The 17,238-nt window shown below is 40.6% G+C and overlaps 1 protein-coding gene across 17 annotated transcripts in view; it reads left to right on the forward strand.

The window, feature by feature from the left end:
* The window catches only part of LOC106516911 (protein tyrosine phosphatase receptor type M), a 240,694-nt gene that overhangs the window by 154,469 nt on the left and 68,987 nt on the right, over positions 1–17,238 (forward strand). For 10 of the 17 annotated variants that reach the window (XM_014007504.1, XM_014007506.1, XM_014007507.1 and 7 more), the window contains exons 12-16: positions 2,678–2,951; positions 5,810–5,846; positions 7,534–7,608; positions 9,491–9,626; positions 12,344–12,373. In XM_014007504.1, the coding sequence (XP_013862958.1) occupies positions 2,678–2,951; positions 5,810–5,846; positions 7,534–7,608; positions 9,491–9,626; positions 12,344–12,373 (552 nt within the window). The remainder of the gene's footprint in view (positions 1–2,677; positions 2,952–5,809; positions 5,847–7,533; positions 7,609–9,490; positions 9,627–12,343; positions 12,374–17,238) is intronic. The other 7 variants (XM_014007516.1, XM_014007518.1, XM_014007520.1 and 4 more) reach the window with 3 other exon arrangements.

Here is a 17,238-nt window from a genome sequence, read left to right on the forward strand (position 1 = left end):
GTTAAAGGACGATGTTTTCTGGCAATGTTTTATATAAAAGTACACTTTTTCAAGACAAGTGGCAAGAGTTATTTGTTGAAGATTAAATATGAAATGTATTTTTTTTTTTGGATGTTTTACTTTTTATATTTATTTTAGTGCTGCAAATGAAAAGTGTAAGTAATTGCAATCAGAATGCTCAGTTTTAGGCATTTTAATTTTCTTTACGTTTTCTTTTGTGCAGATTTTTTGTGACATCGGTGAATGTGAAGCTTTAAATCACCGGTAATAAATGTTGCATTGGCTGCCTGACGATGCTTGTGTTTGAGCTTGTATGCTAGAAATTCAATAGGGAAAAGGACATTTCAACAAATGCAAACATAACCTTCCCTTATTATTAAAAGAAAACGTAAAAAACTTTAGTCTATCCATTCAACTTCTGCTGCTTCCAGTCGGTTCGTGGAGGCAACAGGACCAGGTCAGAAACCCAGACATCCCTCTCCTCAGTGACACTTCCCAGCTCATCCTGGAGGACACCAAGGTATTCCCAGGCCAAAGGGGATAGATACACAATCCCTCCAGCAAGTCCTGTGTCTTCCCCGGGGTCATCCTACCAGTAGGACATGCCCAGAACACCTCTAAAGGGAGGCGTCCTTATCAGCTGCTCGAAACCACCTCAACTGACTCCTTTTGATGTGGAGGAGCGGCAGCTCTACTCAAGAACTTCCCCCGGGTGACAGAGCTCCCCTCCCCCCACTAGATCTAAGACTGAGCCCGGCCAGCCTGTGGAGTCAAGGAGAAGTCTCTGCAGTGCATATTGTCCTGTGATGGGTGGAGGTCTTGGTGTGGACATGGTTGGCCCTAATCGTGATTGGCGGAGTTGGTGTGTGGGCGGGGTTTGTCCCAACTGGTATGGGTCAGATTGATTTGTCTTGTGGGACAACTTAAAAGAGGAAGCAATGATATTAGTAAAACATGATTTATTGACTGTCCATGTACAGTTTAAAACAGAACAATGACTCAAAGAAAAACTATTGTGAACACGTAAACATAATTTATTGTCTTCAGATTTTCTTCTGCTAGCATCTGCCTGTCTCCAATTATGACTAATATTCATATTCATTTTTAGCTATCTTTTTACAGGCTGGTTAGGGACCAAATTGTTACACGTCCCTCCACATGTACGGCATTCAAATTTCGTGCAGCTAGCACCTTCCTGTCTCAAGTTATGACTAAAATTAATCTCTATACATCTGCCTGATACGACCAAGCTGCCCCCCAGCCTCTTCAAACCCCATCGTCAATCTGACCAATCACATCTTGGGCCAACTCCTCACACAAAATAAGAAAATCCTACTTGGTGACGCCAGAGACCCCCGTCTCTACAGAGGAAGCTCGTTTCATTTTGGCAGCACGGTGGCTCAGTGGTTAGCACTGACGTCTCACAGCAAGAAGGTCCTGGGTTTGATCCCCGGTTTGGACGTGGGGTCTTTCTGTGCGGAGTTTGCATGTTCTCCTTGTGCTTGCATGGGTTTTCTCTGGTACTCCGGTTCCCCCACCCCCAAAAACATGTACAGTAGGTTGCCTTCAGGCCCAGGCCGCCCTTGAAAAAGAGATCTGGGATCTCAATGTTGTTTGCCTGGATAAATAACAGTAAATAAATAAATACATTTTGACGGTTTGAACGTAGAAAGACCAGTAAACGGAGAGCAGCTCTTTCTTCACCTCGACCAGCCGAAGCAACGTCCGCATTACTGCAGATAAGGCCCCAATCCGTTGATCCGCCTTCATCCTACCATCACTCGTGAACAAGACACCAATACCTAAACTCCTCCATTTAAGACAGAGACACCACCCTGACTCAGAGGGGCATTCCACCCTTTTTCAAGTCAAGAACCATGACCGAACAGAGGAACTGAGGCTCACCTACCTCCTTCACACGACTATGAACCGTCCCAGTGCCTGCTGAAGGTCTTGGCCTGAAGACACCAACAGAACCACATCATCTGCATACAGCAGAGATGAGACCCTGTGGTGAGACAAGAAAGTATGTTTAGGTCAGAGTTAAATATTTAACCCTTTAAGCCCATATTTTCCCCTTCATTTCTCTTGTAGGCCCTGTACTGGGCTCATCTGGCTCAACAGGAGAAATAAAAGTATTTAGCTCCATTATTGGTCATAATAACTGTAGTCATCTGGCTGCTTCTTCTCTGCAGCAGCTGTAAACAGACTCTTTGCACTCAACAGCTCAGTAGATTTAACAGGTGGATGTGTGATGCATACTAACCTAAACGGACCACAAGACCTGCTCCCCTCCTCAAACGAAGCGGGCAGCTCAGAAACAATGTCATCTCTGTCAGAGGCGAACAAGGTTGCGGTTTTGATCTAACCAAACACGGCTCGGGTGGACAGGAAATGGAAAGAGCCGTTAACCTTTTCAGCTGGTCAATAATAAAAAGGCAAATATCATCAGTCTCTGTCCCGCGTGGCTGTTTTTATATCTTGTGCTGCATTTTGAGAAATGTCTCTGGATTGCAGAAAGAATTATTTCCAAAATCTAATTTTGACTAAACTTGGGGATGGTTTGAGAGTTTGAGGCGACTCCTATTCTTTCTGGCAAAGCAGGGAAACTGCTTGTGTTTGCCAGCAGCGTCCGACAACACCCGAGTCAGTCTGTGTTTGTGTTCTGTGTTGGCAGTGCGTACCAGGTGGTGGTGGAGGAGGAACGTCCACGCAGAGCGCGGGGCACGGCGGAGATCCTACGCTGCTACCCGGTTCCCATTCACTTCCAGAACGCCACGCTGCTGAACTCACAGTATTACTTCACGGCCCAGTTCCCCGCCGGCGGCATCCACTCGCCCCAGCCCTTCACCGTGGGCGACAACAAGACCTACAATGGCTACTGGAACGCCCCTCTGCTGCCACAGAAGAGCTACAGTATCTATTACCAGGCTGTCAGCACAGCCAATGGGGTGGGTGCATTTATTTATTATTTGTATCGTCAAATATAAAAGAGCTAAATATCTCTTTTTTTACAATCATTAGATGTATGTACAACTAACCCTAAACCGTTCTCTCTTACCAGGAAGTCTTTCTTGAAACTCATTTGAATAAAATGGTATTACTATCACTATCAACTCACATCAAAACAAGGATTAAGTCTAAAAGTGGGATATGAAGAAATAGGCAAATATAGTGTTTTGATTAAAACGTTTGCAAAAATTGCTTTTTGTCAAAACATAATGAATAAATGCCGCATCAATGTATCATTTAAATTAACTGTCTGAAATATAATCATAAAACAAAATTTTCGAGCACTTTTTGAGCATTAGTAGCAAACAACTGATTTTGAGGAAAAATCCCTTAAAATTTTGAGATTTTCCATGTGAGCTAGCAATGTTTTGTTTCTTTTCAGCTGGGAAATGTCAATATTCAAATATAATTTGAGGTTTCCTCTTTATAAGGACATTGAAAATTCTTCAATAAAATTACATAAAATCAGGATTCAGACCAAATGTTTGTTTTATCCTCACCAACAGGAAAAATTAAGTCATATATATATGGATTTACTCATGATATCAGAATGACCCAGGTATAAACATTTAAAACCAGGAATCTGAAAATGTAATGAGGTCATTTTGGCCGAATTTGACTTAATCCTCGTTTCGATATGATGGGTCACATATTTAGGAGAAGCAGAACTTTAGAAATTCATAGAGGAAAAAATATTTTGACAGATAATTGTCGTCCCTGTTTGTTTCTTCATGAATAAATCTGCAGAATGATGATGGTCAGTCCTGCTTTCTGCCGCTGTGAACAAATACACAAGTTCACAGACTCATCTGAGTTGCTATGATCAGATTAGCATAATTGAGAGAACAACTAATTTGTGTACTTAATTTAATCAACTTCAGTGGCTGAGACTGGAACAATTAGAAAAATAAAGCACACGGTTTTAAAAGAGACTTTTTTTTATTCTCTAACAAAGAAGCTAAACTGTATTATCAATTCTTAAACTTTAGTCTTTAATGTTTCAATGAAACAATAATAATGAGCTCTGATTTAATGAAAATGAGAGGCGATTGACTCCTTGTGACCTAAAGCTGCAGAGCACAGTCGCTTCGTAACGGCTGCAAATACTGTAAATCCAGCGAAGCCCGAACATCAGTGACTGCAGTTTCAGTCGTTTGCAGCGAGGTCAAGTCTTAAAGTGCAGAACAATGTGTCGTGACACGCTCTCCCTCCTCCATTACCCTGGTTCTGTTTCCCTGCCTTTTTCCATGGAGCCTCATGCCAAACACAACAGAAACCGCCCATCAGCAGCATTTAAGGGATGCAGTCATACGACCTGCGGCTGAGTGCGCGAGCCGGGGGACAACAATGGGCTTTGCTAATCGCTCAGGTCGCAGCGTCTGTCATCAAGTGGCACTTGGCAGGACCCCCTCCCTTCACCGCTCGCTCAATTGCAGCTTGAAGAGCCCCGCCGATTGTGTCCTGAATGAAAATCACCATAAACAACCTCCTTGAGAAACACCAGCACGCCTGCGACGAGGCAAATACAAAGAACATGTGAGGCAGCGCTGAATCGAATTAGCGAGTTAGCTCTGGAGAGTGAAAGCGTCACCGGTCCTCCAGCAGGAATCAGTGAGTGGTGAGACGACTCACCACACAGCTCAGTGGACGGATTTTAACATAAATGCACCATTTATTGCCCTACAACCAAAAGGCCAAGGCCTGTTTGTTTGTGTGTTTGTTACCAAAATAACTCATGAACCGCTGGATAGATTTTTTTATGAAACTCTTTACAACTGATTAACTTTGTGACTAAAGCTAGTCCACATCAGCCAACACAAAAATTGATTTAATTCAGTAAATTTCACAGATATTGAGCCAAAATTAAGCTTAATTAATAAGCTTAACAGAAACTAGCTAAAAATTGGAGCTACAGACCAGCAGTACAAAAAACAACTGAAATTTTAAATGTGAGAAAAAAGGATTTAAAATTTAATGACATGGCATCTTGAAATATTACATGACATTGTGAATAATGTTATTTTCAAACTTTACAAAAATTAATACAACTTCATCAGATGAATTTAGTCCAAAACTCGGGCCTTAAACTCTTGTCTTTCAGACAACTTTAAATGCTTTTAGCCTCATAATTTAATAAAATTTAAGACCATTTAACAGTTTACAGTCTACAGCTCGTGTACAATGATTCCCTTTTCTTATATTTTACCTGAAAGTGTTGCCTACTCTTCAGACAAACACTGGACCATATTTCTGTGTGGCATTACTCGTCCCATCCTTGTTTCTGTGTCCATTTTTCTCCACTGGACATTTTTCTTTCTTTTGACAGCAAACTTCTCTGACAACAGCAAGTGTTTTTTTTTTTTATGTTTTCTGTTGTCAGAGCTGAAAGTCCATTACATATTCTGAAAGTCTCCCCGATGTGTCGTTTTTGGAGCCCTGCTTAGTGGCTCGGTGTTGCTTGTCACAGGGCTCTGCTTTCTCCACAGTGGCTGACCACCTTGAGCTGCAAGCTGCCGACAGATCGCTGCTGGTTGACAAATCAGCGGCTCAGCACCTCTAATCTGTGCTGCGGGCCCTCTCGCTTAGCTGCATTTTGTGTCACAGTCATCGAGCTCAGCAGATGATAGGGGACAGCATGAGACTGGCCACAATGTTTCTTGTATCCGTGGCGTCTTGGACAGGCGTTGTTGCTGTCATACGGGCGTCTTTGTGTGCACACTTGTGAATGTGTTTTATAATAACCAGCGATCCTCTTCTCCTGTCTTCTTTTCTTTCTTTTTTGCATGTGTCTGAACAGGAAACCAAAATCGACTGCGTTCGAGTTGCAACCAAAGGTAGGACTGGATTCAGTTTTATAACACTTGCGTTTGATATTTCTAACTGAAAGAACGTGTTTTGAGTTTCTTGGTTTTACTGTTGCACTAGTTTTTTTTCTGTTACTTTAAAAAAATAACTGTGGTTTAAGTTTTAACATGATTTTTTTTTTGGGGGGGGTCAATATATTGATCGAGAACATGTGTTTTTCCATGACTGGGAGGCAGCATGTGTGCTCACAGAGGCCTGCAGATACTTAGCTACGCGGCCTGAATGTCCTGCTCCTCACATTAAGGGTGATGAAGTCTAAGCACCATCGATCCGGGTGCAGAATTGATAAGACCAGTGGGAGTCGTAGTCACAATCAGTTCTGGGCTGTGGGAGGTTCTGTCACACGCCCTGACAATCTCATATATATTGTGTGGTTTGCATTCAACTCCACTGCAGATTCCTTGTGGAGGGCTTCGTCTGCTTGGGTCAGCGAGGTGAAGGCAGATAACATGTACAGTAGAACGAAAGAAATGCATTTAAATTTGACTCAAAGAGGATGAACTGAGTAAAACAGGTCATTGTGGGATCTGTTTTTCTGTCTCACCTCAATTTGATTCATTTTTATAGTGTCAATTTATAATAAAAATCATCTCTACTCCACTTCAAATTCAGAATCAAACACAGTTACAATCAATTCATTCCTATTCTAATGCAACACAGACACATACAGTGCAATTAGTAATAAATGTCTAAGGAAACCATCATATCTTCACTTTGTCTGAGCAGCACATTGGCGACAGTGGGAAGGAATGACTTTCCCTTTAACGGGAAGTAAACCTCCAGCAGAATCAGACTCAGAGTGGGTGGACAAGACAGAGATTCAAAACACGCACACGTGTTTCATGTGAAGAAAAATGTGTGTCAGTGATAACTGCAAACACAAACATGAAGAGTAGGAAGAGTGGAAACACCAGCAGAGCCTAAGAATCGAAGCCTACAGCAGCATAGGGGTGGGTGAAACTCAGAGTTCTGATATCAATCCGATACCAAGTACAAAGCCAGTGTTTTCTATGAACCAATTACAACAAAATGTTCAAAATAACAAAAAAAGAAAGCAATAACACAACAAAAAATAACTTCCATTGCAAGCGAGCATGATGAAGACGACTAATGACTAACACCAAACAACTTGGCAACTCTGCACTACTGACTCCACTTTTCACTTTATTTGTAAAAAGTAAAGTTAGTAGTGCAAATAAAGTGAAATGCGCCAGTACCGATCTGATGCTATACTCATCTTGGTGTCGATAGTATGATCGATCGATAAGCCTACCCCTGAGAACTAAGGTATAGACAAGGAAACCTGACCCTAACTACAGGACTTATCAGAAAAGGAAAGACTTAAGTCTAGTCTTAAAAGCCACTAAAGCTCTGCCTCCCATTCTACTTTTAGAAACTCCAGGAACCACAAGTAAACCTGCAATCTCTGTTAGGAAAATATGAGACACTAAGATCTTGGATAAAAGATGGAGCTTTGCGAGATTTTAAAATCTATTTGAATTTTATAGGAAGTCAATCGATTAGAAAAGGAGAGAACGGTGACCTCAGTCCTGCATGGTGATGGGAACTAATGTTTTGAGTTTCAGTGTGGTCTTTCTCTTTGTATTTGTCTCTTGTTTTGCTGCATGCCATCCTGGACCTACTGACTGTACTCAGCCGCCATCCTCGTGACTCAGCTTACGACCCCCTACATCCGCATGGCCCCGGCAGCTGGTGACAACCAACTAACAGGTCAGACCCCTCGCACCTGGGGCGATCTCTGACCCTTTCAGTCATTTATTTCTTTTTTTTAATGTGGTGACCATGCTCACAGTCTGTTCAGCAAGGAAACAAACAAGCAGTTATTATTGCATTATTATTCTTAATAAGTCAAAGACATGCAAACATTGTTGTCTACCTTCATCGTCTTAGTGGACATGAAAGACCTGTTTGTTTGATTCATCAGTTTTGAAAGTTTTCGACAGGAGTTAATCCCCTTTCATGAATATTTCTCATTATTTTTGGGAGATTAAGCGTGTTGGTTGCTAGTTGTTGTAACGCTTAATATAATGCTGAAGTGTATTCCTGCTTGTTCTGCTCCATCCGTTGAGTTCCGTCTGACTAAAATAAAACTGACTGAACATGCAGCTCACGGCTCAAACGGGAATTTAAAGCTGACAGCATTTCTGCAAAATTAGAGTGAAACAATGTTTTAGGATGAAATCGCCTCCATCACTCCAGAAACGATGCCTTTTGGAAGTCTGGCAGTCCTCCGCCGCTTTGCCTAAAATCATATGTCTTCTTTAAATAAAGGCTGTTGATAACGGCGCACCGCAGCTAAAACAATGTGTCACAACCATCTCAGGATGGATATTTGCTCTTTTAATAGGGAGGGAAAATGGCAATACTAGCTGTTTGACATAACAATTTATTATTCTAAATTTACAGCTGGTGACAAGGAATAATAGTGTTGCTCAGGTGGACAGATGTGATCCCGACAACATCGCCTTTTTTTTCCAGAGTGCATCTTATCGCTTCCCAGGAAACAGATGCTGTTAAAACAAGCTGCTTTATTTTATTTTTTTTATATTACCCGGTTTGTTTGCGCCTCTCATTGTTGGCTATCTCCCCCCAGGCTGATATTTAATGTTTTGGTTATTTCAGGCATTTTTTATCTTCTCGGGTATTATCTTTTCTGCACTGCATCGTGCATTTTTCTACATCTTAGCAGCCATTTGCCACAAACGTGATTAACCAAGGGTAAAGAAGGTACGCACTTATCTCCCACAGTGCAGCTTCATCCACAGATTTCTGATGTCCACTAAGGACAGAGCTGAAAGTGGAGACTTGAGACAATTGGAAGTCATGTACTTTTACTCTTAGCCTAATTTTACCCCAACTTTCACACATTTGTGGTTCTGTTTATTCCATCTACATCAGGGATGGGCAACGTAAATGATGCAAGAGGGCCACAGAGCACTGCACACTTACCCAAATATAATAAAACTGCCTTTTCAGAAATATTTCTGTGTATATATGTTTATTAAGCCAACATACAGCAGTAACTTAACATATTTCACGCTCAAATGCATAACAGTTGTAGTCTTATTTTATATGAATACAAAATATTTAAAACAAACAATTAACACTTACTTTACCAAGCAGAAGTGGAACGGCATAAGACAACTTGAGTGCCGACACCTGCATAGCTCTAGTCTAGTAAAAATTTGCTGTTCATGTACTTCTCATATTAGCTTGCAACGCGTTATATTGACGACTTATTTTAAATTTTTACATGGCAGACAGCACCTCAATGCAAACTAAACACATAGGTTTGCTTTGAAATTCTGTGAACAGATAGTCTACATCTGAAAATATAAATAATTTTTGACCAATCTAAAGTCACCCGTCGGCCACATACGGCCCGCAGGCCACCAGTTGCCCATTCCTGGTCTACTTCCCAAAATATTTTTTTTTCTTTTTTTTCATTATTTATTCAAATTAAAGAGTAAAATAAGAAAAGAAAATAGAGGACTCCAGTTGCCCATCCCTGACCTTTTGCTATGTGGTTCCTGTTGAAACAAGATTCAAGTCAAAGTTTTCTTTTAGTTTGATCCTCGTGATGTTTTTGCAGGAGCAGCCACTCACAAACCCGACGCAGTGGAACCGGAGAAGCAAACCGACCACACGGTAAAGATCGCGGGGGTCATCGCCGGGATCCTCCTCTTCGTCATCATTTTCTTAGGCGTGGTGCTCCTCATGAAGAAAAGGTACGCTTCAATCTGTACTCGTTAAAGTACTGTTTAAAACTCTGGGTGGAAGTAGTTACACAGTGCCTAAAAATGAGCCTTTTTTTAACCATTTCCTATATTTCTCCCTCAAATGGTAGCATTGTCAATGGCGTCATAAATAATTAATTAGATCATGTTGATACGGCCCATTAACACTGTTTACAGCCACGAGATACAAGTGTGCCATGAAAAATTAAACATTTTCCACGGCACCCTCGAACAAATGTGCAGCACTTCAGCGACACTGGAGTGGGAATAGGAGGCGGGAAAAATATATATATTTTGGAGCGTTGTGGTGTGTGGAGAGAGGCGTCGAGGAGATAAGAAAGAAAATATGATGAAAGGCTCGAAAGGGAAAGAGGATGGCCGCATAGCTGAAGGCTAAGTTTACATTAGCTCTGGACCCTGGACTCTAGAGATCCTCAGCGCACATCCCAGTAATCAGGGGAGTGAATGCTTGGCAAATATCAACCTCCTTTTTGTCCACAGTAGGGTTTGAAATAACACAATATCACTCTCTGAGGAAATTTCCTTGGTGGGTACGAGTTAGTTTTCTATATTTTCAACAATGTGCTCGTTGTTCTTTAATATTCAAAAGGGATAGTTCAGATCTTTTGAAGTAAGGTTTTAAGGAAAAGTTATGAACAAACTGTGTCGTATGTGTTGTCCGTAGCTCATTGAGTGAGATGAGTTCAGAGTAATATAGATCTGTTTTGACCAGATTAATAAGCTAACTGCAGGTTTGAGCAGGGCCAAAAGCTATGTGCTTTCTTAAAAGGAGAGTCCAATAATTTTTTAAAGGATGTCCTGTCAAATATTTAACAATAGTTAGTAGACAGAAGTCTTTGTCCAGGCCAGGCTAATGACTAATTTATCATTTCAGGCCTAGAAAACCACTTTTTCTCTAAAACAGCATAGCGATACGAAGGAAACCTCTACATTTTTGCATGTTTGTTTAGTTAGTTGTTGTTTTCTCAAACAAACAATGTTTGTGTTAAATGTTAAAGTTTGTGTAAAACTGTTGAGGTTTAATATTATATTAGTTAATGTAGCGTTCTTTTACACAAAGAAAAAGTCCAACTCAGCTCACTGGTGACTTCCATCCAGCCCACACAATTTTATTTTATTTTTTGTTTAATTTCCTGTAAAAATTGATTTTAAATCAAATGTAAAATTTCAAATTTATGATTAAATGAAACAAAATAAACAAGTTTAAAAGGTGAACGATAATACTTGTCTGACCTCTGGGTTGTTGGCTTTGAGTAACTGTGGCCACCTGAGCAATTTAGTTGAACAGCCCTGTATTTATGTCTCGAAATATACGGCTTTTAATCCAGCATTGACTATAAACTACATCTCCCATGATGCACGTTGATTATTTTACCCACAAAAACTGTGCGCAAAACGCTGCCGCTGTTTCTGTGTACGAAATGCCATGTAGAGCTCAGTTATTGTTGGTTAGCTGTGTTCAGCCGTAGCAAAGAGACGAAGAATGTGACTTTTTTTTGTTAAGTTGAAGTTAAACACAAAATGTGTCAATATTTGTAAAGAGTTGTTTTATAAACATGAAAACTAAAACCAAAAAATAAATGAAAAACTTTTAGCTTAGCCATTAGCCTAGCCTGGACAAAGACTTTTTTGCCACATCATCCTCGATGACTGATGTCACTGTTAAGGTGCCAGAATGCCCCTTCAAAAATCTTCATATTCATTTAAAAGGGCTCGAATCAAAAGTTTTATTAACAGTCAATGTGAATGTTATTTTCGAAAATCTTACAGCTCCGACAGTGTTGCATTACTTGTTTTTTTTTTACACAGAATTTTGTGGTTATTTACAAGTTAGCATCAGCAGTATCTATTATAAGTTTTGGGCTCAGCCTGGGGCACTGCTGATAAGAATATGATAATTTTCGTGTTGAAATACTTCTGAAATGTGAAACAAAGGTTTCCATAACAGCCTTGGCCGCTCTTAAACCAGCTTGTTAATTTGATCAGAATTTAACGTTTGTTCCGTATCTACAACAGGTAAGACACTTATTGTTCATAACTTAAGTTGAGTAAATTCACAGTTTAATGTTTGATGGTTCAGTTTCACGTACAACTGGTGAGGCATAGCTGTGTCTCAGTACTAATATAATCACTATGTTCCATGTTTATTCTTGTTGGTAATATAAGGTTTATTTTTCGCAGCGTGGCCTGTTTGTATAGCACAGCAATCAGTAGGTGGGTGTGAAAATCAGCACCGAGTAATGGAATTGTTTTCAATTAGCCTTAATCAAAGCAGAGATGGAGACGACTTCATTGGCTGAGTTTTGTCTAATTTGCTGTCACCAAAGGGGGAATCAGAGTTGTGTTTAGACATTCGAACCGCTCATTAAGTTTCCAACCTCCGAGGTCAGATATGGTAATTCTCTTTTATAGGTGTATAAAACGATGTGTTGATACAAGGGGAGCAGCTAAGTTGGAGTTCTGAACTATTAGACCCCTCCCCCTTCCTACAAGCGCATGACATGACTCCAAGCGATCACCTTTTGCCCTCACGATCACTAGTTTACCTCCACGTGTGCCACCATATCTGATTTTGTTCATTTCGACTCTTTTTTCAAACATTAATATATTTTTACTTTTTCTTTCCTTTTCATTCCATCCCCTCCCCTCCTCCACTGCTTAAATCCTACCACCACCCCTCTCGGCAGAAGAACCTATCACTCCTACACTTACTACCTGTAAGTAACCACTTTGTGTAATGTTAGTGCCATGCTTCTTCACCGACACGCTGCCTCCCCATGCATGCAACGAGCCGTGTCATCCGCCTCCCGCCCAGAGCTATTGCAGAGGCCCGGCTGTAATCTCTGCTGGAGGAACGGAACACGCCACTCCACCGCATCTCCACACCGCGAGCACATCACACTGTGTGTCACGTTGGCACGACTTCTGACGATCAGACAGGCGCAGCTCCGCCCCCACAGACAAACCTGCCACCAGGAATGCCAGCGCAGACAGCCTTTCTGCTCGACTTCTAAGAAAATGTTGTTTACGGGATGATGAGCTAAACTTAATCATTGTAGGGTTCGTTTTAGAAAAGAGAGAGGAGAAAAAGAAGAAAAAAAAAGATAAATCAATGCAGCAAGTGATTCATTTTTACTGAGTGTGAATTTTTTATTCGCCTCCAGTGGCTTCTTCTCTGTTGACTTGTCAAAACTAGAGTTTTTGAAATGTCTATCACGCTCGTGTCCAGGGCTTCGGCTTGTTAGTCCAAATATTTTGCAATTATTTCAGATGCGGTGCATATATTTAAACATTTTATCAGATCGAGCAATTTTCACATTATTTTACCATGAACTTTTTCAGCATGACCTACTCTATATGCATGTGATCATTTTATTTTAAGTTTTGCTTTCTGCCCCCACCACACACACATATCATCTGTTCGATCATCGCAGCACCTCTGCTTTTTCCCCTTTTTTCTGTTTGCAAGCATGTTTTTCGAGGGGTTTGCTGCACATTCATCCCATTGACTCGACGGTGATGCTGGAGTTGTGTCTTCAGCTGACAGGATGTTTGCAGCAAAGCTCTATTTCAGCGTCTCCAGCCCTGTAAAAACAAAGGCCGCAGCGCTGCTTTGTTTGCTCCTAATATATCCAATAATTCCACATCACGCCGTTTAACGGTAAAGAAGCTTTATTCTGCAGCTCTGCCTTCCCTGCCGTAGCTCATAGGCTCCCTGCGTACGGTCTTTGTGATGGATGCCGACTAATCTGTCTTGAGATGGCTGTGATCAGAGGAAAGAATGGGGGGCTGCCTCACATCAAAGAACATCTCAGGATTCACCTGGAGATAATACTACTCTGAATTATCGGTGTGTCACTCATGTTAGATCACAGCTGTCTTGAAAACAAAGCCCCGATGACTTGGCGCAGTGGCGTCTTCAAAGCTGAGTGTACACAATGGCCAAAGTAGGAAATGATTGGTTGGTTGTAAGAGTGTTTTTTTAAGAAAAGCGGTGTTATGTTTTGTTTTTGCTGTTATATTGTCACATGTATGTGGTGTTGTGATTTCATGGAAGTTTATGGAGATAGGAAGGATTTTTAGTGGAAATTAACAACCCCAGCACCAAAACAATACTCTTCTATATAAGTTCAGGATTTCTTGGCTGATGTGTTGGTTTTGATTTTAGAGTATATGTTTTTAAGTCAGCAGGTTTCAGGTAGACACAGTAAAATTATTTAATTTTGTAGTAAAATGTGAAAAAATTCAGCTGGACTTTGAGAAGACTTTTCTTGCTTGCTGCTAGCCTGCTCTAGAGGACTTATTATGCAAAATCCACTTTTTGTAGCCATTAAATACATTTTGTTGTGTACTTGGAGTGTCAAGAAGTGCATAAAGTTTAAATTTAGTTCCTCCTGGTGCTGCAAAGATATATTTATTTACTGTTTGGGTAATAATTTTCAACTTGTTCTGTTTTCTCTATTTTCTGACATTTTCTGAACTATTACATCATTGTTTTTTGCAATGAAACAAATAAGGTTTGGACCAGCTACAATTTAGTGGTCTCCATTTTCCTCTGGCTCTGGGTCAGACTCTGGTTCCAACATGTGAGGCTGGATGGACAAGTCTTCCCTTGTTGACATCTTTTAATTCATTTGTAAATAAAGTTTCTGCGTAGCTATGTAGTCGTAAACTCCTCTATTAAACTAAAATGGACCAGTCTGGAAGCTGAAGTGGGGTCGGGGTGTGAAACGCCTCATTAGGATATGAAGAGACAGCCTCAAAACGAGTCGATCTGAGACACACCTCAGAAAAGTGGTTAAAGAGGGGCTTGTGGAGTTACAATAAGGAAAAATTCAGACCAAAGCATTCCCACTTTATATAAACCCAACTGAGGGATTTAAATGTGAAAAACAAGGATTTAGAAGCATCATGTCCTTTAACAACCAGCTTTAATGTCTGTTTGGCTCCTGATGATGAACCTAAATTCATCAGACTATCGTCAATTGATTTTTTTCCTCTGACGAATAATGAGATAGATCTTTGTCATTAATACTCTCACACTGTCCGTTTTACTGGCAGTAAAACAACACAAGTGATGTTTACAGCACTATGCTGAACGATAGGTAACATTTTCCTCCAGCAGATCCTGTCATAATCTCTATGTTTACATTTAATTTGGGAACTAATTTGAATAACATCCCTAATATGTGTGAGTCTACAAACATTTTGAATTAAACACCTCTAATATTGGTTACAAATCTGAGGAGTCAAACAGAACCCTTCATGATCACAAACAGGAAGTGACTTATTCTAAGCTTGTGACAATAATACAGCGGGTGAAATGAGTATTGAACACGTCACCATTTTTCTCAGTAAATATATTACTAGAGGTGCTAATGACATGAAATTTTCACCAGATGTCGGTAACAACCCAAGTGATCATACAAAGAAATCAAACCATAAATGTCCAGAAATGAAGGTATTTGTAATAATGTGGAATGGCACAGGGAAAAAGTATTGAACACATGAAGAAAGGGAGGTGTAAAAAGGCATGGAAAGGCAAGACACCATCTGAACGCTCTCAGTAATTAGAAAGCAAGCCTGCCCCTTGTCAGTGCAAGTTAATATCAGCTGGTTCAGTCCCAAATGATGGCCAGGTATCACACAAGAACCATCTGATGATGGGTAAAAGTAAAGAGCTCTCTCAAGACCTTCACAACCTTATTGTTGCAAAGCATAATGATGGCATCGGTTACAGAAGAATGTCTAAACTTCTGAAGGTTCCAGTGAGCACTGTTGGGGCCATAATTCAGAAGTGGAAAGAACATTATTTCACCATAAACCGACCACGACCAGGTGCTCCTCACAAGATTTCTGACAGAGGAGTGAAAAGAATTATCAGAAGAGTTGTCCAAGAGCCAAGGACCACTTGTGGAGAGCTTCAGAAAGACCTGGAATTAGCAGGTACGATTGTTTCAAAGAAAACAATAAGTAATGCACTGAACCACCATGGCCTGTATGCACTCTCACCACGCAAGGCTCCACTGCTGAAGAAACAGCATGTTGAAGCTCCTTTAAAGTTTGCTGCACAACATTTAAACAAGCCTGTGTAATACTGGGAGAATATAGTCTGGTCAGATGAGACCAACATTGAACGGTTTGGATGCCAGAATACACATCATGTTTGGAGGTCAAATGGCACTGCACATCAGCCCAAAAACACCATACCAACAGTGAAGTTTGGAGGTGGGAACATCATGGTGTGGGGCTGTTTTTCAGCATATGGTACTGGCAAACTTCAAATAATTGAAGGAAGGATGAGTGGAAAAATGTACAGAGACATTCTTGATAAAAATCTGCTTCCATCTACCAGGATGATGAAGATGAAACGTGGCTGGACATTTCAGCAAGACAATGAGCCCAAACACAAAGCCAAGGAAACTCTCAGTTGGTTTCAGAGAAAGAAACTAAAGCTGCTGGAATGGCCCAGCCAATCACCTGACCTGAATCCAACAGAAAATCTATGGAAAGAACTAAAGATCAGAGTTCATAGAAGAGGTCCACGAAACCTTCAAGATTTGAAGACTGTTTGTGTGGAAGAATGGGCCAAAATCACACCTGAGCAATGCATGCCACTAGTTTCTCCATACAGGAGGCGTCTTGAAGCTGTCATTGACAACAAAGGCTTTTGTACAAAGTATTAGATAAATTTCAGTAAGTGTGTTCAATACTTTTTCCCTGTGCCATTCCACATTATTACAAATAACTTCATTTCTGGACATTTATGGTTTGATTTTTTTGTATGTATGGATCACTTGGGTTGTTACCRACATCTGGTGAAAATTTCATGTCATTAGCACCTCTAGTAATATATTTACTGAGAAAAATGGTGACATGTTCAATACTTATTTTACTCGCTGTATGTAAAAGTGTCCCTTCATATTAATGAACTATAAAATACAAGGTTGGTTTTAGGCACAACTCTATTTTTGTGTATCTTTTGTGTTATAAGTAAGATATCAGGGTACTGCAGGAAATAGATAAGTTTAAATACGTTTCAGTTAAATGAGCTGAATCCTGATCTGCCGTCACTACAGTGGAAGTGTTTATCAGTACTTTTCCTTCTAATTAGCTTGTTTAAGTTCAACCAGTCGTGCGTTCCATGAAGCTAAAGTTTGTAGTCTGAACAGACTAGTTCAGTCTTTTTCAGACGTTCTTCTCAGAGGCGATAAATGTCTCAACTTATCTGATGAGAGCCTTGTTGGCAGCTATGAGCTCACAACACCCCTGTGATTGATGAAACCCATTAATGCTCCAATGCATTCATCAAAGTCTTTAAAAGGCTTAAGAAAATCCCGCAGATGGCAAAAAAAAATAAAAAAAATCACTTTAGGTACCGCCAGAGGTGGCTGTGAGGGCTAGCACCCAACTCCACATCAGTCAGAGCGCTCATTAGGAATGCGGTTACATGTGTGATCAAATATATGACAGCTTTTTAATCAGGTGGCTGCAGCAGCTGCTTTGCATGCTGCTGCTGAGGGACAGCGGAGATCAATTGGCATCGGGCAGGAGTTGTGATTGGGGCTTTATTCTCACGAGG

Source organism: Austrofundulus limnaeus, unplaced genomic scaffold (genome assembly GCF_001266775.1).
Source record: "Austrofundulus limnaeus strain Quisiro unplaced genomic scaffold, Austrofundulus_limnaeus-1.0 Scaffold42, whole genome shotgun sequence".
Classification (NCBI taxonomy): domain Eukaryota; kingdom Metazoa; phylum Chordata; class Actinopteri; order Cyprinodontiformes; family Rivulidae; genus Austrofundulus; species Austrofundulus limnaeus.